Source organism: Oncorhynchus mykiss, chromosome 8 (assembly GCF_057628025.1).
Source record: "Oncorhynchus mykiss isolate SJ-2025 chromosome 8, ASM5762802v1, whole genome shotgun sequence".
NCBI classification, from domain to species: Eukaryota; Metazoa; Chordata; class Actinopteri; order Salmoniformes; family Salmonidae; genus Oncorhynchus; species Oncorhynchus mykiss.
The window spans coordinates 93,309,540-93,330,693 of NC_143029.1; the positions used below are offsets into that span (position 1 = coordinate 93,309,540).

A 21,154-nucleotide genomic window follows, 5' to 3' on the forward strand; every position below is an offset into this window, starting at 1 on the left:
TATATTCTCCTACATTAATTTCCCATTTCCACAAACTTCAAAGTGTTTCCTTTCAAATGGTATCAAGAAAATGCATATTCTTGCTTCAGGTCCTGAGCTTCAGGCAGTTAGATTGTATGTAATTTTAGGCGAAAATTGGAGAGAAAAAGGGGGCCGATTCTTAAGAAGCTACGTAGTTCATAGTTCTGGTCCGTTAGGCTCTCAGAATTTATAAAAGTTGTAATACCTAAAAAAAATTATCAGATAGAACTTCTACACATATTAATATAGACAGTCTAAACAAACATATCTGCTTTCTGTTCATACAATATGTTATATGTCAAGTTGTCTTTTCCCTGGTGGGTTAACAGTGGAAACTACGATGGTACACAAGTGAATGATGAGATAGGCAATAATAATTGTTCATGTTCTTAAAAACACCTAATTTTCAGACATCACTGACTGACAACACAACGGGTAGAAACACCAAGTATGTTGATTGAAACAAATGTTTAGATGAACAAAAATGTAAATTTTAAGAAACACATTTTCTGTTTACTAAATCCTGTAAGTGTATGTTACATCAAACAGAAACACCTTTATACACTGAATACAAGATAAGCTCACACTAAATAAATCCTTGTAGTTATCTCAAATGAATGTTTACATTCTGTTACGATTTTAATTAGAATTTCAACAGAAGCTAACAAATATAACTGATCGATCCCATCTAAACTTACAGTTTACAATCCATAGCAGAGCATTACAGTAATGCAAACCCACTGAACGTTGACAACATGAGTATAGATCAGGGCTCCCCATCCCTGTTCCTGGAGAGATACCCTCCTGTGTATCTAGACCAGGGCTCCCCATCCCTGTTCCTGGAGAGATACCCTCCTGTAGGTTTTAACTCCAGCCCTGTTCCTGGAGAGATACCCTCCTGTAGGTTTTCACTCCAACCCTGTTCCTGGAGAGATACCCTCCTGTAGGTTTTCACTCCAACCCTGTTCTTGGAGAGATACCCTCCTGTAGGTTTTCACTCCAACCCTGTTCTTGGAGAGATACCCTCCTGTAGGTTTTCACTCCAACCCCAGTTGTAACTAACCTGATTCAGTTTATCAACCAGCTAATTATTAGAATCAGATGCGCTAGATCAGGGTTGGAGTGAAACGTTACAGGACTGTATCTCTCCAGGAACAGGGTTGGAGAGCCCTGGTCTAGATACACAGGATGGTATCTCTCCAGGAACAGGGTTGGAGAGCCCTGGTCTGAATACACAGGATGGTATCTCTCCAGGAACAGGGTTGGAGAGCCCTGGTCTAGATACACAGGATGGTATCTCTCCAGGAACAGGGTTGGAGAGCCCTGGTCTGAATACACAGGACGGGCTCTCTCCGGGAACAGGGTTGGAGAGCCCTGGTCTAGATACACAGGATGGTTCCACATTGACCTTGAAATAAAGAATGATCTTTAAAGACTACATTACTTCAACTGGTCAAGGGCTCCCGAGTGGCGCAGTGGTCTAAGGCACTGCATCTCATTATGAGACTCCCAATCACGGCCGGTTGTGATACTCACTGCTTGAGGCATCACTACAGACACCCTGGTTCGAATGTAGGCTGTATCACAACCGGCCGTGATTGGGAGTCCCATAGGGCGGCGCACAATTGGCCCAGCGACGTCCGGGTTCGGCCGGGGTAGGCCGTCATTGTAAATAAGAATTTGTTCTTATTAACTGACTAGTTAAATAAAGGTTGCACAAGCGGCCAAACCATAGAGAATACAGTATTTCAACTGGTCAAACGCTGTGCTTCCCCCCCCAATGCGGTGTTAGTATCATCACTTCATCAAACTGGAGAGATTATTCTCTTGGTTGAAGGGGAGTAGAGTGTCTTTCAGAACCCTTCAGATCTAAGGACTAGTAAAGGAACAGAAGACTGGTCTGAACACATTGACTATTGAAAAATGAATGGTTGACTTTGTCTGCTTTTCACTCTATACTAGCAGGAAAATAACTAATGTTTAGTCTCAATTAATAGAGGTGACCTACTCAGATGGCTGTAGAAAATGAGCAGGTTTTCCAGAGATCCCGGTTGGAGATTCTCTGGAATCAGGAGCAAGAAATGCGAAATCTTCCTACAGCCATCTGAGTAGGTCACCTCTATTAAAACCTGTTTGGGATAGGGGGCAGCATTTTCACTTTTGGATGAAAAGCGTGCCCAGAGTAAACTGCCTCCTACTCAGATGCTAATATATGCATATTATTAGTAGTATTGGATAGAAAACACTCTGAAGTTTCTAAAACTGTTTGAATGATGTCTGTGAGTATAACAGAACTCATATGGCAGGCAAAAACCTGAGAAAAAACGCAACCAGGAAGTGGGAAATCTGAGGTTTGTAGTTTTTCAACTCAGCCCCTATTGAAGACACAGCGGGATACTGGTCATCTTGCACTTCCTAAGGCTTCCACTAGATGTCAACAGTCTCTAGAACATTGTTTCAGGCTTCTACTGTGAAGGAGGGGGGAATGAGATGGGATTGAGTCAGAGGTCTGGCAGAGAGCCACGGGCTCGTGACGTGCGGTCATGAGAAAGTTACCTCTCGTTCCATTGCTTTTCTACAGACAATGGAATTCTCCGGTTAGGACATTATTGAACATTTATGATAAAAACATCCTAAAGATTGATTCTATACATCGTTTGATATGTTTCTACGACCAGTAATATAACTTTTTGGAATTTTAGTCCGACATTTCCGCTGGACTTGCCCGCGTCGTGTGAGTTTCGATTTGTTTACTAACCGCCCTAACAAAAGGAGGTGTTTGGACATAAATTATGAACTTTATCGAACAAATCAAACATTTATTGTGGAACTGGGATTCTTGGGAGTGCATTCTAATGAAGATCATCAAAGGTAAGTGAATATTTATAATGCTATTTCTGACTAATGTTGACTGCACAATATGGTTTTGGGCTCTGAGCGCCGTACTCAGATTATACTTTTTCCGTTAAGTTTCTTAAAAATCTGACACAGCGGTTGCATTAAGGAGAAGTTCCATGTATAATAGTTGTATCTATTATCCATGTTTATTATGGGTATTTCTGGTAATTGATGTGGCTCTCTGTAAAATCCCTGCATGTTTTGGAACTACTGAACATAACACGCCAATGTAAAATGAGATTTTTGGATATAAATATTCACTTTATCGAACAAAACATATATGTATTGTGTAACATGAAGTCCTATGAGTGTCATCTGATGAAGATCATCAAAGGTTAGTGATTAATTTTATCTATATTTCTGCGTTTTGTGACAACTCTCTTTGGCTGGAAAAATTGCTGTGTTTTTCTGTGACTTGGTGGTGACCTAACATAATCATTTGTGGCGCTTTCACTGTAAAGCCTTTTTGAAATCAGACACTGTGGCTGGATTAACGAGAATGTTATCTTTAAAATGGTGCCTAATACTTGTATGTTTGAGAAATTTGATTTATAAGATTTCTGTTGATTGAATTTGGCGCCCTGCAATTTCATTGGCTTTTGGCCATTTGAACCTCGTTCCCAGACAGGTTAACTGAGACTGAACATTTGTTAGCAATTGGTGAGGTGAAGGATGTACTGCTGTCCCTCAGTTAGAAGAGAAGACCTGGGTCTCTTTAGGACTGGGTCAGGTTAAGATAGCGGTGGTGAGGTGAAGGATGTACTGCTGTCCCTCAGTTAGAAGAGAAGACCTGGGTCTCTTTAGGACTGGGTCAGGTTAAGATAGTGGTGGTGAGGTGAAGGATGTACTGCTGTCCCTCAGTTAGAAGAGAAGACCTGGGTCTCTTTAGGACTGGGTCAGGTTAAGATAGCGGTGGTGAGATGAAGGATGTACTGCTGTCCCTCAGTTAGAAGAGAAGACCTAAGTCTCTTTAGGACTGGGTCAGGTTAAGAGAGCGGTGGTGAGGTGAAGGATGTACTGCTCTAGAACACAACAGAAGACGGTGCTGTAATACTCTCCCGGAGATAGACGATGCAATCGGAGTCAACCCGTTCACTGCTGTGGGAGTTAAGGGAGGACTGGTCCAGCTCCACCGCTAGTCATACCGACCTCCCCCTCCCTCTGTCCCTCCTGGCCTCCCCCCTGCCCCCGAGCTTTAGGTGGACAGGTGTAGCTCCTCAACGTGCTCCTCACTCGACTCCCCCCGTGGCTGTCCCCCCCTGCCCCCCTCCCCCCCGGGCAGCAGAAGTCCCTGAAGCAGCGTTTGAAGTTCTCATCCAGGAAGGCGTAGAGAATGGGGTTGAGGCTGCTGTTGGTGTAACCCAGGGCAACGCAGAAGAAGTAGGCTGCCATGACGGGCGTGGTCTCGAGGATGCCCCCGGGGGGCGCCAGCATCTTAACCAGGATAAAGATGTGGATAGGCGTCCAGCATACTATGAACACTGCTACCACCACCAGAACCAGCCGGGTGATCCGCCGCAGGTTCCGGTCCTTCTCCCGGGAGCCAGAGAGCAGCCGCACGCTCTTCAGACGCAGAACCATGAGGGTATAACACACACTGACGATGAGGAGGGGGGCCACGAAGCCGAAGATGAACACACAGATCTTCATCACTGTGTCCCAATAGAGATAGGGGTCAGGGAACTGGAGGGCACACTCTGTGGTACCTAGAGACATAACAATAACATTATCTCTAACTAACCCTAACCTAGAAATATAACAATAACATTATCTCTAACTAACCCTAACCTAGAGATATAACAATAACATTATCTCTAACTAACCCTAACTTAGAGATATAACAATAACATTATCTCTAACTAACCCTAACTTAGAGATATAACACTAACATTATCTCTAACTAACCCTAACTTAGAGATATAACAATAACATTATCTCTAACTAACCCTAACCTAGAGATATAACAATAACATTATCTCTAACTAACCCTAACCTAGAGATATAACAATAACATTATCTCTAACTAACCCTAACTTAGAGATATAACAATAACATTATCTCTAACTAACCCTAACCTAGAGATATAACAATAACATTATCTCTAACTAACCCTAACCTAGAGATATAACAATAACATTATCTCTAACTAACCCTAACCTAGAGATATAACAATAACATTATCTCTAACTAACCCTAACCTAGAGATATAACAATAACATTATCTCTAACTAACCCTAACCTAGAGATATAACAATAACATTATCTCTAACTAACCCTAACCTAGAGATATAACAATAACATTATCTCTAACTAACCCTAACCTAGAGATATAACAATAACATTATCTCTAACTACCCCTAACCTAGAGATATAACAATAACATTATCCCTAACTAACCCCAAATAACACAAACTAACCCTAAATCTAACTGGTGTATCAGTTAGACAGTGGTCTGGTGTATAGACAATGGTCTGGTGTATAGACAGTGGTCTGGTGTATAGACAGTGGTCTGGTGTATAGACAGTGGTCTGGTGTATAGACAGTGTTCTGGTGTATAGACAGTGGTCTGGTGTATAGACAGTGGTCTGGTGTATAGACAGTGGTCTGATGTATAGACAAGCAACAACCTTGGGATTCATTTTCTTTTAACCATGGTAAACTCTAAAATCGAAATAACTGAACTCTCTCTCACTACTGTTTCCTCATTTCAATACATTGTTTGCAAATCATCTTGCTCCATGACCACTCCACTTGTGTACCGTCCTCCTAAAGCTAATGAACCATTCTGTCTGAACTACTCCCACTTTCTGTCCCACTCTCCTCCTGCTGTCTGTTGCTTGGTGATATGAATATTCACATGGATTTATCAAACCCAAAACTTGCCTCTGATTTCAATGTTCACAGTCACATCAAGGGACACATACTAGACCTCATCTGCTCTGTCTGACCTCAACCTAACTCACATTACCCCTCCCTGTTCCCACTGTCTGACCTCAACCTAACTCATATTACCCCTCCCTGTTCCCACTGTCTGACCTCAACCTAACTCATATTACCCCTCCCTGTTCCCACTGTCTGACCTCAACCTAACTCACATTACCCCTCCCTGTTCCCACTGTCTGACCCCTCCCTGTTCCCACTGTCTGACCCCTCCCTGTTCCCACTGTCTGACCTCAACCTAACTCACATTACCCCTCCCTGTGCCCACTGTCTGACCCCTCCCTGTTCCCACTGTCTGACCTCAACCTAACTCACATTACCCCTCCCTGTTCCCACTGTCTGACCTAAACCTAACTCACATTACCCCTCCCTGTTCCCACTGTCTGACCTCAACCTAACTCACATTACCCCTCCCTGTTCCCACTGTCTGACCTCAACCTAACTCATATTACCCCTCCCTGTTCCCACTGTCTGACCTCAACCTAACTCATATTACCCCTCCCTGTTCCCACTGTCTGACCTCAACCTAACTCATATTACCCCTCCCTGTTCCCACTGTCTGACCTCAATCTAACTCACATTACCCCTCCCTGTTCCCACTGTCTGACCTCAACCTAACTCATATTACCCCTCCCTGTTCCCACTGTCTGACCTCAACCTAACTCATATTACCCCTCCCTGTTCCCACTGTCTAGAGAGGCTTTATGCAGGGGGTACCGGTACAGAGTCAATGTGGAGGATATATACAAGGGGTACCGGTACAGAGTCAATGTGGAGGCTATATGCAAGGGGTACCGGTACAGAGTCAATGTGGAGGTTATATACAGGGGGTCCTGGTACAGAGTCAATGTGGAGGCTATATACAGGGGGTACCGGTACAGAGTCAATGTGGAGGCTAGATACAGGAGGTACCGGTACAGAGTCAATGTGGAGGCTATATACAGGGTGTTACGGTACAGAGCCCGTGTGGAGGCTATATACAGGGGGTACCGTTACAGAGTCAATGTGGAGGCTATATACAGGGGGTACCGGCCGGTACAGAGTCAATGTGGAGGCTATATACAGGGAGTACTGGTACAGAGTCAATGTGGAGGCTATATACAGGGGGTACCGGTACAGAGTCAATGTGGAGGCTATATACAGGGGGTACCGGTACAGAGTCAATGGGGAGGCTATATACAGGGGGTACCGGTACAGAGTCAATGTGCGGGGGCACCGGTTAGTCAAAATAATTGAGGTAATATGTAGCTGTAGGTAGGGTTAAAGTGACTATGCATAGATAATAAACAGAGACTAACAGCAGCGTAAAAGAGGGGGAAAGGTGTAATGCAGATAGTCTGGGTAGCCATTTTATTAGCTGTTCAGGAGTATTATGGCTTGGGGGTAGAAGCTGTTACGCCTTTTGGACCTATACTTGGCGCTCCGGTACCACTTTCTGTGTGGTAGTAGAGAACAATCTATGACTAGGGTGGCTGGGGTCTTTGACCATTTTTTAGGGCCTTCCTCTGATACCGCCAGGTATACAGGTCCTGAATGGCAGGAAACCTGGCCCCAGTGATGTACTAGGCACAGTGATGTACTGCCCTCTAGTGCCTTGCGGTCGGAGGCCGAGCTGTTGCCATACCAGGCAGTGATGCAACCAGTCAGGAAGCTCTCGATGGTGCAGTCATATAACGTTTTGAGGATCTGAGGACCCCATGCCAAATATTTTCAGTCTCTTGAGGGGGAATAGGCTTTGTTGTGCCCTCTTCACAACTGTCTTGGTCTGCTTCGACCATGATAGTTTGGTAGTGATGTGGACGCCAAGGAACTTGAAGCTCTCAACCTGCTCCACTACAGCCCCGTCGATGAGAATGGGGGCATGCTTGGTCCTTCTTTTCCTGTAGTCCACAATCATCTCCATTGTCTTGATCATGTTGAGGGAGAGGTTGTTGTCCTGGCACCACACAGCCAGGTCTCTGACCTCCTCCCTATATACTGTCTAATCATCGTCGGTGATCACTGTTGTGTCATCGGAAAACTTAATGATGGTGTTGGAGTCGTGCCTGGCCGTGCAGTCATGAGTGCACAGGGAGTACAGGAGGGGACTGAGCATGCACCCCTGAGGAGCCCCCGTGTTGAGTATCAGCGTGGCGGATGTGTTATTGCCTACCGTTACCACCTGGGGGCGGCCCGTCAGGAAGTCAAGGATCCAGTTGCAGAGGGAAGTGTTTAGTCCCAGGATCCTTAGCTTAGTGTTGAGTTTTGAGGGCACTATGGTGATGAACACTGAGCTGTAGTCAATGAATAGCATTGTCACATAGGTGATCCAGGTGGGAAAGGGCGGTGTGGAGTGATTGAGATTGCATCATCTGTGGATCTATTAGGGCGGTATGCTAATTGGAGTGGGTCTAGGGTTTCTGTGATAATGGTGTTGATGTGAGCTATGACCAGCCTTTCAAAGCACTTCATGGCTACATACTTGAGTGCCACGGGTCCGTAGTCATCTAGGCAGGAGACTCTTCAAAGTAACCACCCTTTGCCTTGATGACAGCGTCGCACATTCTTGGCATTCTCTCAACCAGCTTAATGAGGTAGTCACCTGGAATGCATTTCAATTAACGGGTGTGCCTTGTTAAAAGTAAATTTGTGGAATATCTTTCCTTCTTAATGCGTTTGAGCCAATCAGTTAAGGTAGGTGTCATGTCTACTCGTTCTCCTCCTCTCTGTCTCTCGTTGTCGCCAGTTGAATTATTATTACACACACTTGCCACCATTGTTACGCACACTGCACCTCATGAGACTCACCTGGACTCCATCACTTCTATGATTACCTTCCCTATATCTGTCACTCCCTTTGGTTCATTTCACAGGCAGTATTAGTTATGTTTCTCATGTCCAGACGCTACTCATGTTCTGTGTTGTTCCAGGTTTCTGGTACTATTAAATTCACCTCCTGTACTTTTATAAAGGACATCAATAATAAGAAGAGACTTGCTTGGGCCAAGAAACACAAGCAATGGACATTAGACCCGTGGAAAAATGTCCTATGGTCTGATGAGTCCAGATTTTAGATTTTTGGTTCCAAACACGAATTGAGTGTAAACTTCTGACCCACTGGGAATGTGTTGAAAGAAAGAAAAGCTGAAATAAATCATTCTCTGTTACGACTCCTACCGAAGGTGGCTCCCCCTCCTGTTCGGGTGGCGCTCGGCAGTCGTCGTCACCGGCCTACTAGCTGCCACTGATCCCTTTTCTATTTATTAGTTGCACCTGTGTTTAGTTTAGGCTGATTGGTTGGGCTTTATTTACCAGCCGGTCCGCCTGCTGGTTGTGCGGGATTGTTTTCAGTGTACATGTTGTACACGGCTGTAGGTCACGGTTGTCCGTGTATTTTGTATTTTGCTGGACTGTTTAAGTTCCCCGTGTTTGGGGCATTTGTTTGGGTTGGCGTCGTTTCAGCACTGTGGTGCAAATAAAGCGCTACCCTGAACTCTCTGCTTCCTGCGCCTGACTTCTTCCTCCACTACACCCCGGGCGTTACATTCTCTCTATTATCATTCTGACATTTCACATTCTTAAAATAAAGTGGTGTTCCTAACTGACCTAAGACAGGGAATTTTTACTAGGATTAAATGTCAGGAATTGTGAAAAACTGAGTTTAAATGTATTTGGCTAAGGTGTATGTAAACTTCCAACTTCAACTGTATGTACCATGTTATATTATAACAGATGGAAAGAGCTATATAAGTCCCATGTACTTTTATGATTATTTATCAGATTCTGTCTGTCCTGCCTGTGTTCCAGAGCGCAGATTTACCAATCAGAAAGCTTTATACATCTTACTGACCAATCAGCAGCTTTCAGCGGCTGAGGTGAACAGATCCATTACATGTATTTGTCTCCCTGAAACTCAAATAACCCATAATGCACTTTTCCTTCTCATACAAAGCCTCTACTCCTCGACAGACATAATCCCACATCGACCCCTAAATCCTAAACCATACACACTGACCGGATTCAATAGGTAATCAATATGACTGTGTGTGTGTGCTCGTGCGTGTGTCAGTGCATGTGTGTGAGCGGGTGTGTGTACCGTTGTTGTTCTGTGTGCTGCCCAGCACTAGAGCAGGGATGCCGGCAGCGGAGGATGAAACCCAGATGAGAACGTTGATGATCTTCGCTTTCACGGGAGTTCTAAAGTCCAGAGCCTTGACCGGGTGACACACAGCTACATATCGATCCACTGACATCATGGTCAGAGTGAAGATACTGGTGAACATGTTGTAGTAGTCTATACCGATGAACACCTTACACACCACCTGAAGGAGAGGATCATTATTTTTCACAGAAATATGCTTAATGCCATTTCAAATCATCTCACCACAGGACAGACAGAGCAGGTAATCTGCCAAACATTGTGCTACTGGGGTACAGTAATCTGACAAACATTATGCTACTGAGGTACAGTAATCTGCCAAACATTATGCTACTGAGGTACAGTAATCTGACAAACATTATGCTACTGAGGTACAGTAATCTGACAAGCATTATGCTACTGAGGTACAGTAATCTGACAAACATTATGCTACTGAGGTACAGTAATCTGCCAAACATTATGCTACTGAGGTACAGTAATCTGACAAACATTATGCTACTGAGGTACAGTAATCTGACAAACATTATGCTACTGAGGTACAGTAATCTGCCACCTCTCCGACAGGCCAAGAGTTGAGCAGGTAGTCAGTACTCTGGAAGGGTTAGGGGTTAGAGGTTAGGGGTTAGGGTTACCTCTCCGACGGGCCAGGAGTTGATCAGGTAGTCAGTACTATGGAAGGGTTAGAGGGGTTAGGGGTTAGGGTTACCTCTCCGACGGGCCAAGAGTTCAGCAGGTAGTCAGTACTCTGGAAGGGTTAGGGGTTACCTCTCCGACGGGCCAGGAGTTGAGCAGGTAGTCAGTACTCTGGAAGGGTTAGGGGTTAGAGGTCAGGGATTAGGGTTACCTCTCCGAAGGGCCAGGAGTTGATCAGGTAGTCAGTACTCTGGAAGGGTTAGGGGTTAGGGGTTAGGGGTTACCTCTCCGAAGGGCCAGGAGTTGGTCAGGTAGTCAGTACTCTGGAAGGGTTAGGGGTTAGAGGTTAGGGGTTACCTCTCCGATGGGCCAGGAGTTGATCAGGTAGTCAGTACTCTGGAAGGGTTAGGGGTTAGAGGTCAGGGGTTAAGGTTACCTCTCCGACAGGCCAAGAGTTGAGCAGGTAGTGAGTACTCTGGAAGGGTTAGGGGTTAGAGGTTAGGGTTACCTCTCCGATGGGCCAGTAGTTGATCAGGTAGTCAGTACTCTGGAAGGGTTAGGGGTTAGGGGTTAGGGGTTACCTCTCCGAAGGGCCAGGAGTTGGTCAGGTAGTCAGTACTCTGGAAGGGTTAGGGGTTAGAGGTTAGGGGTTACCTCTCCGATGGGCCAGGAGTTGATCAGGTAGTCAGTACTCTGGAAGGGTTAGGGGTTAGAGGTCAGGGGTTAGGGTTACCTCTCCGAAGGGCCAGGAGTTGATCAGGTAGTCAGTACTCTGGAAAGGCATTGTGGTGGTCACTAGGGCGTCGCCTACAGCCAGATTAAAGATGTAGATGTTGGTGGCTGTATTCATCTTAGTGTACCTGGAAAGACAGAGATAATAGGACTTTATTAGTCATATACCTGACCAGACAGAGATAATAGGACTGTATTAGTCATATACCTGACCAGACAGAGATAATAGGACTGTATTAGTCATATACCTGACCAGACAGAGATAATAGGACTGTATTAGTCATATACCTGACCAGACAGAGATAATAAGACTGTATTAGTCATATACCTGACCAGACAGAGATAATAAGACTGTATTAGTCATATACCTGACAAGACATAGATAATAGGACTGTATTAGTCATATACCTGACCAGACAGAGATAATAGGACTGTATTAGTCATATACCTGACAAGACAGAGATAATAGGACTGTATTAGTCATATACCTGACCAGACAGAGATAATAGGACTGTATTAGTCATATACCTGACAAGACAGAGATAATAGGACTGTATTAGTCATATACCTGACCAGACAGAGATAATAAGACTGTATTAGTCATATACCTGACCAGACAGAGATAATAAGACTGTATTAGTCATATACCTGACAAGACAGAGATAATAGGACTGTATTAGTCATATACCTGACCAGACAGAGATAATAGGACTGTATTAGTCATATACCTGGTCAGACAGAGATAATAGGACTTTATTAGTCATATACCTGACCAGACAGAGATAATAGGACTGTATTAGTCATATACCTGACCAGACAGAGATAATAGGACTGTATTAGTCATATACCTGGTCAGACAGAGATAATAGGACTTTATTAGTGGTATACCTGGTCAGAAATAGATCATATTTGTAACGCCCGGGGTGTAGTGGGGAAGAAGTCAGGCACAGGAAGCAGAGAGTTCAGGGTAATGCTACTTTTTAATGCACCACAACGGTGAACAGACGCCAACCCAAATAAATGCCCCAAACACGGGGGACTTAAACAGTCCAGCAAAAATCCAAACACACGGACAACTGTGACCTGCAGCCGTGTACAACATGTACACTGAAATAATCATGCACAACCAGCAGGCGGACCGGCTGGTAAATAAAGCCCAACCAATTAGCCTAAACTAAACACAGGTGCAACCAATAAACAGAAAAGGGGGAAAAAGGGATCAGTGGCAGCTAGTAGGCCAGTGACGACGACCGCCGAGCGCCACCCGAACAGGAGGGGGAGCCACCTTCGGTAGGAGTTGTGACAATATTACTTTATTAGTGGTATACCTCGTCAGACAGATTTAGTATGACTTTCTTAGTGGTATACAGAGATAACAGGACCTTATTAGTGGTATACCTGGTCAGACAGATTTAGTATGACTTTCTTAGTGGTATACAGAGATAACAGGACCTTATTAGTGGTATACCTCGTCAGAAAGAGATAATTTGACTTTATTACATGGGCATTCAACCTGCAGGGGTCTGCGAAAATTTGAATAAAATAAAAAAGTGGAAAAAATATTGTGTTTTTTAGGAATATCGCTAGCAACAACAGAACACATTAATTACATACCTACGGAAAAGAGGAGAATATCTTATTTCTAATGATTTCAAATTATTTCTGAACTTCTAATATTGAGCAAATTACACTAATTGGAGCTGATTATACTCACTGGAATGTCTGACATAGGCTTTGAAAAAAGCATCTGCTAATAGGCTACCAGCCTCACTCACTGGAGAGACCTTCTTGGCCTTCCTATGACACCGGACTGGAGGGCAGGTCGTGTGCCGCTGTTGATGCGTTGGGCAGACCGCACTAACCTCTGGCGAGCCCTGTGGGTGCGGACGGTGCAGTTGGCGTACCAGGCGGTGATACAGCCTCCTGAGGTTAAAGAGGTGCTGTTGTGCCTTCTTCACCACATTATCTGTGTGGATGGACCATTTCAGATTGTCAGTGATGTGTATGGAGGAACTTTAAGCTTTTCACATTCTCCACTGCGGTCCTGTCGATGTGGATGGGGTTGTACTCCCTCTGTCTCCTGAAGTCCACGATCAGCTCCTTCATTTTGTTGACGTTGAGGGAGAGATTATGTGGCACCACTCTGACAGGGCCCTCACCACCTCTCTGTAGTCTGGCTCATCATTGTTGGTAATCAGGCCATTGTTGTGTCATCTGCAAACTGGATGATTGAGTTGTAGACGTGTGTGGCAATGCAGTTATGGGTAAACAGGGAGTAGAGAAGGGGGCTGAGTATGCACCCTTGTGGGGGGAGCGTAGTGGAGGTGTTGTTGCCTACCTTCACCACCTGGGGGCGGCCCATCAGGAAGTCCAGGGACCAGTTGCACAGGTTGGGGTTCAGACCCCAGGGCCCGAGCTTAATGATGAGCTTGGAGGGTACTATGTTGTTAAATGCTGAGCTGTAGTCAATGAACAGCATTCTTACATAGGTATTCCTCTTGTCAAGATGGGATAGGGCAGTGTGCAGTGTGATGGCGATTGTGTCCTCCTTGGATCTATTGAGCTATACAAATTGCAGTGGGTCTAGGGTGAGATAGAAGCTGTTTTTCAGTCTCTCGGTCCCCGCTTTGATGCACCTGTACTGACCTCGCTTTCTGGATGATAGCGGGGTGAACAGGCAGTGGCTCGGGTGGTTGTTGTCCTTGATGATCTTTTTGGCCTTCCTTTGACATCGGGTGGTGTTGTGCAGACCTCACTACCCTCTGGAGAGCCTTACGGTTATGGGCGGAGCAGCTGCCGTTCCAGGTGGTGAAACAGCCCGACAGGATGCTCTCGAGCCTAGGGCCTCGAGTTTGGAGGGTACTATGGTGTTAAATGCTGAGCTGTAATCGATGAACAGCATTCTTACATAGGTATTCCTGTTGTCCAGATGGGTTAGGGCAGTGTGCAGTGTGATGGCGATTGCATCGTCTGGGGACCTATAAGGGCGGTAATCGAATTGGAATGGGTCTAGGGTGTCAGGTAGGGTGGAGGTGATATGGCCCTTGACTAGTCTCTCAAAGCACTTCATGATGTCGGAAGTGAGTGCTACAGGGCGATAGTCATTTAGCTCAGTTACCTTAGCTTTCTTGGGAACAGGAACCACCAAGAAGAGGGTTCCTGTTCCCAAGAAACAGCAGACTGGGATAAGGATTGATTGAATATGTCCGTAAACACACCAGCCAGCTGGTCTGCGCATGCTCTGAGGACGCGGCCGGGGATGCCGTCTGGGTCTGCAGCCTTGCGAGGGTTAACACGTTTACATGTTTTAATCACGTTGGCTACAGTGAAGGAGAGCCTGCAGGTTTTGGTAGTGGCCCGTGTCAGTGGCACTGTATTGTCCTCAAAGCGAGCAAAAAGGTTTTTCTAAAAAAAGGCATCAAGGATCCAGAGAACCACATTATCATAGCCATTTCACACGCACACATACAAGCTCGCACCCCACACATGCACATGCACATGCACATACACATGCACATGCACATGCACATGCACACATACTGACAGTGAACAATTATTACATTTGAAATTAATCGGAATCTAAATCTGTATTTTGACAAAGGAACGTCCACAAACTTCAAACACACAGCATCTCAGTGTTGCGCACGAAACTCAGACAACTCCCTGGTATGTCATTGAATCACTGGAGCAGTTGAAAGTTAAACCAGAACAAACACTCATAATCCTCATAATAATGCAGCATAGTAGGGTCCTAGTCGTTTATTTATGAATTGTTTCAATAGTTGATCGATTCATATAGATTACACCTAACCACGGTCTAGATTACACCTAACCACGGTCTAGATTACACCTAACCACAGTCTAGATTACACCTAACCACAGTCTAGATTACACCTAACCACAGTCTAGATTACACCTAAACACGGTCTAGATTACACCTAACCACAGTCTAGATTACACCTAACCACGGTCTAGATTACACCTAACCACGGTCTAGATTACACCTAACCACGGTCTAGATTACACCTAACCACGGTCCAGATTACACCTAACCACAGTCTAGATTACACCTAACCACAGTCTAGATTACACCTAACCACAGTCTAGATTACACCTAACCACAGTCTAGATTACACCTAACCACAGTCTAGATTACACCTAATCACGGTCCAGATTACACCTAACCACAGTCCAGATTACACCTAACCACAGTCTAGATTACACCTAACCACGGTCTAGATTACAACTAACCACAGTCTAAATTACACCTAACCACAGTCTAGATTACACCTAACCACAGTCTAGATTACACCTAACCACAGTCTAGATTACACCTAACCATGGTCCAGCGCTGGGAAAAAAACTCCCAAGGCTGCATGCTTGTATCTGTGCTAAAGTAGTGATGCCTTCATCTATGCATCACATAGCCTACAATCCCTAGTTTACTCCACATGGACCATACAGACAAGGGACAGGAGTAGACCTAGTCAGAACATGACTATCCCAGACTCACCTGATGATGACAAACATGACCAGACAGTTTCCAACCAGTCCGACCACAAACACTACGGAGTACATCGCTGCTATGATAAGGATGATTGGCGACATGGGCTCCGGGTCCCCCAGCCAGCTGCCATTAGCTGTGTAGTTGAACAGCTCTGGGAAACCTGGCTGCCACGTGAAGTTGAGGAGGCAGTCCTCGAGCCTACCGGATGGGCACCGGTCCTCCTTGAAGATCTGCACCATGCTGTTACTGTCCCGGGAACCGGCGCTGGCCATGGTGCTGAAACCAACTGGGCCAGCGGAGAGACACTAACTGAATGTTACACTGACGATTATAGTGTTACTCTCAAACAGTGCGTTGTTGCAATAATTAACATGACATTTGCATGTTGAGGTGTTTGTACAAGTTTCAATATAGGCTATAGGATAAATATCTGAAGATAATATTTTAAACAGAAAAATGTTCAAGGACACCCATCATTCAAATAACATCAATCTTACCTTTGATAACTGCCTCTTTTAAAGTTGACTGGAGTGAAAAGTGTCCACAGTTTAAACAGGATATTTTACCATCAACAAACCTTGATCATCCATCCTTTCCAGAAAATAACCGTTTACCCTTGTAGTGCGAGCTATCACGGTATCACACGCTCTCAATCAGATTTCCCCGCATGAACTAGCCACTGACTTCCCCGGTGGCGCACGCTCCAAGCCTAAGGCGCTTGCAGTGAGTGACATCAGAGCTGAGAGAAGACCGAGCCCACCTAGACACAGAAACACACGACTGTATGCAGCAAGCAAAACTGAAAAGATGGTCGTTTCCAATATGTAGTCTAAATCTGCATTCCTTCTTCCCCAATGCAATTTTTAGTATGAGTTCATTCTTCCTCAATGAAATGTATATTAATTCCAAGCCATAAGTAGAAGGCAAGCAGAATAACATATATATTTTCTGTACCCAATTAAACTATGTAGCTATACTGTTTTGTCATTGATAATAGCCTACACGTCTGTATACTTCTCCAGTGATATTTAATGACTAATTCAATATTCAGTAATCTTCTCATCAACCAACCAGCTTGTGTTTGCAAACTAAGGCTGAGTAAAGACAGAGACAGAGTACATATTCAGGTTGCCAGGCTTTCCTCACCATGCAGCCCCACACGTTCTGTAACATATAACCTGTGTCTTTACCATGTGGACCTCACTTAGTAACTCAGTAACTATGTGATATCTAGATACTAGAAGACTGTATGGAGGAGTGGATAAGTTGATTCTAGAAGACAGTATGGAGGAGTGGGGGTGTGGATTCTAGAAGACAGTATGGAGGAGTGGGGATGTTGATTCTAGAAGACTGTATGGAGGAGTGGGGGTGTGGATTCTAGAAGACTGTATGGAGGAGTGGAGGTGTTGATTCTAGAAGACAGTATGGAGGAGTGGAGGTGTTGATTCTAGATGACAGTATGGAGGAGTGGAGGTGTTGATTCGAGTCAACAGTATGTAGGAGTGAAGGAGTGGATTAGTTGATTCTAGAAGACAGTATGGAGGAGTGGAGGTGTTGATTCTGAAGACAGTATGGAGGAGTGGAGGTGTTGACTCTAGAAGACAGTATGGAGGAGTGGAGGTGATGATTCTAGAAGACAGTATGGAGGAGTGAAGGTGTTGATTATAGAAGACAGTATGGAGGAGTGGAGGTGATGATTCTAGATGACAGTATGGAGGAGTGGAGGTGATGATTCTAGATGACAGTATGGAGGAGTGGAGGTGTTGATTCTGAAGACAGTATGGAGGAGTGGAGGTGATGATTCTAGATGACAGTATGGAGGAGTGGAGGTGATGATTCTAGATGACAGTATGGAGGAGTGGAGGTGTGGATTCTGAAGACAGTATGGAGGAGTGGAGGTGATGATTCTAGATGACAGTATGGAGGAGTGGAGGTGTTGATTCTAGATGACAGTATGGAGGAGTGGAGGTGTTGATTCTGAAGACAGTATGGAGGAGTGGAGGTGATGATTCTAGATGACAGTATGGAGGAGTGGAGGTGATGATTCTAGAAGACAGTATGGAGGAGTGGAGGTGATGATTCTAGATGACAGTATGGAGGAGTGGAGGTGTTGATTCTGAAGACAGTATGGAGGTGTGGAGGTGATGATTCTAGATGACACTACAGTCAGGGTTTAGTCCTGGACAACAACCACTACAGTCAGGGTTTAGTCCTGGACAACAACCACTACAGTCAGGGTTTAGTCCTGGACAACAACCACTACAGTCAGGGTTTAGTCCTGGACAACAACCACTACAGTCAGGGTTTAGTCCTGGACATAGTACTATTACAACAACCACTACAGTTGTTAATGATCTTGTTAATGCTGTAGACACTACAACGAAATGTGTTGCTTTGTTTGTGGACCTATCAAAAGCTTTTGTTACTCTTGATCATTCTATTTGATTGATTAAGTTGTCCTCGATAGGCCTGAGCTCTGACGCCTGTTTATGGTTTCATGATCACACAACTCAGGCCATTGGTGATTGATGGGGTTGAGTATGAATTTCTTGAAGTACATAAAGTTGCACCACAGGTCGATTTTGGGAAATGTTCTCTTCACTATTTATATAAACACCATTGGTCCATCTGTTAAAATGTGTACACTTCATCTACATGTGAATGATACTATTATGTATGATATTACCCTGACTATTGATCTGGCTGTGTCAAAACTACAATCACATTTTATTGCTATGAGGGAATCCCTTGCTAATTTAAAACGTATGCTTAATATGGGCAAAACTAAATACATGTTGTTTTTAAACTCTCGTAAGAACGTTTCATATTAACTACACGTCCACTCATTAGTTGGTTCTCCAATTGAACTTTTTCCCAGAAACTTGAATTTATATTGATGTTTAAAAAACATATGAGCTGGTTAAGAAGCAAATATTTAAAGTTGGCTTTTCTACCTAAACAGATTGTGTCTTTCTCTAAGCAGTAGGAAGCAGATTATTCAGTCAACCTTTTAATCTGTTCTAGATTATGGTGATATTATTTATCAAAGTGCTGCTACTCTTAAACCTTTGGATGTCATCTCCCATAATGCCTTTTGTTTTGAGGTGACTGCATCCTGTATCAAAAGGTTGGCTGGACTTCGCTGAAGACCGTAGACATCTACAGTGATATATGTGCATGCAAAGAGCAAACAACAAGCTGCACAAGAACTCACTACTGTAATGGTCCAGGTTACAAAGTGGCTGAGTGACTCGTGTTTGCATCTCAATGTGAAAAAAACTGTTTGCATGTTCTTCACAAAGATGGCAACAGATGCTACTGAGCCAGACGTCTATGTGTCAGGGGAGAAGCTCCAGGTGGTATCTGATTTTAAGTACCTTGGCATCATACTTGATTCCAACCTCTCTTTTAAAAAGCATGTGAAAAAGGTCATTCAGATAACCAAATTAAACCTAGCTCATTTCCGATTTATATGAAATTGTTTGACTATAGAGGTAGCAAAACTGTACTTCACATCTATGATTCTTCCCCACTTAACATACTGCTTGACTAGTTGGGCCCAAGTTTGCTGTATTAAAACCTATTCAGTCTGTCTACAAACAGGCTCTCAAAGAGCTTGATAGGAAGCCCAATAGCCATCATCACTGTTACATCCTCAGAAAGCATGAGCTCCTGAGTTGGAAAAATCTTGTGCAATACACCGACGCATGTCTTGTATTCAAGATCCTAAATGGCCTGGCCTGTTTTGTTAAACAGAAAACCCAAACATATGGCAGCAGATCCACAAGGTCTGTCATGAGAGGTGACTGTATAGTTCCCGTAAGGAAAAACACCTTTAGTAAATCCATTTTCTCTGTGAGAGCTTCCCATGTCTGGAATACACTGCCATCAGACACACATAACTGCACCACCTATCACACTTTCACAAAATGCATGAAGACATGGCTAAAGGTCAATCAGATTTGTGAACATAATCCCTAGTTGTGTATTGCTGCTTTTCATGTTGTCTGTTGTCTGTAGCTTGTGAGGTGTGGAAACTACTTTGTTGCTTTTATGAATTTTGTCTTGCTGCCTTTTGTCCTATGTTGCTCTGTCTGTATGCTATGTCTTGCTTGTCCTATGTTGCTCTGTCTGTATGCTATGTCTTGCTTGTCCTATGTTGCTCTGTCTGTATGCTATGTCTTGCTTGTTCTATGTTGCTCTGTCTGTATGCCAAGTCTTGCTTGTCCTATGTTGCTCTGTCTGTATGCTATGTCTTGCTTGTTCTATGTTGCTCTGTCTGTATGCTATGTCTTGCTTGTCCTATGTTGCTCTGTCTGTATGCTACGTCTTGCTTGTTCTATGTTGCTCTGTCTGTATGCTATGTCTTGCTTGTCCTATGTTGCTCTGTCTGTATGCTATGTCTTGCTTGTTCTATGTTGCTCTGTCTGTATGCCAAGTCTTGCTTGTCCTATGTTGCTCTGTCTGTATGCTATGTCTTGCTTGTTCTATGTTGCTCTGTCTGTATGCTATGTCTTGCTTGTCCTATGTTGCTCTGTCTGTATGCTATGTCTTGCTTGTCCTATGTTGCTCTGTCTGTATGCTACGTCTTGCTTGTTCTATGTTGCTCTGTCTGTATGCTATGTCTTGCTTGTCCTATGTTGCTCTGTCTGTATACTACGTCTTGCTTGTCCTATGTTGCTCTGCGTGTGCTCACTGCTCAATGATTGTCTATATTGTAATTGTTTTTAATAACCTGTCCAGGGACTGCGGTTGAAAATTAGCCGGCTGGCTAAAACCGTCACTTTTACTGACACGTTGATTAATGTGCACTGTCCCTGTACAAACAAAATAAACTCAACTCAAACATTACCTTTTTATTACAAGGCTTCTATCTAACTTTGTTGTTGAAGATAGTTTAGTTTTAATGCTGGAACAAAATTCTACATACACTATGTATGTGACATACACAAGTATGTGGACACCTCTTCAAATTTGTGGATTCGGATATTTGATGACGGTATATAAAATCGAGCACATAGCCATGCAATCTCCACAGACAAACATTTACAGCAGAATGGCCTTACTGAAGAGCTCAGTGACTTTCAACGTGGCACCATTATAGGATGCCACCTTTCCAACAAGTCAGTTCGTCAAATTTGTGCCCTGTTAGAGTTGCCCCAGTCAACTAAGTGCTGTTATTGTGAAGTGGAAGTGTCTAGGAGCAACAGCATCTTAGCCGTGAAGTGACAGGCCACACAAGCTCACAGAAAGGGACCCCTGAGTGCTTAAGCGCATAGTGCATC

General features: G+C 44.2%; 1 protein-coding gene across 1 annotated transcript; it reads right to left on the reverse strand.

The window, feature by feature from the left end:
- Positions 1-3,818: 3,818 nt before the first annotated feature.
- On the reverse strand, positions 3,819-16,144 carry oprk1 (opioid receptor, kappa 1). Its single transcript, XM_036986795.2, has 4 exons — positions 15,876-16,144; positions 11,364-11,490; positions 9,935-10,160; positions 3,819-4,625 (listed from the first exon to the last, which is right to left on the reverse strand). Exons 1-4 carry the CDS (start codon positions 16,139-16,141, stop codon positions 4,027-4,029), a joined length of 1,218 nt encoding a protein of 405 aa, XP_036842690.2. The 5' UTR covers positions 16,142-16,144; the 3' UTR covers positions 3,819-4,026.
- Between the last annotated feature and the right edge of the window lie 5,010 nt (positions 16,145-21,154).

Coding starts and splice junctions, on each gene's coding strand:
- oprk1 (XM_036986795.2), bottom strand. CDS start 16,141: ATGGCCAGCGCCGGTTCCCGGGACAGTAACAGCATGGTGCAGATCTTC. Junction 11,491..15,875: donor GTCATGTTTGTCATCATCAG/GTGAGTCTGGGA, acceptor CTGTCTTTCCAG/GTACACTAAGATGAATACAG. Junction 4,626..9,934: donor CAGCACACAGAACAACAACG/GTACACACACCC, acceptor TTATGTCTCTAG/GTACCACAGAGTGTGCCCTC.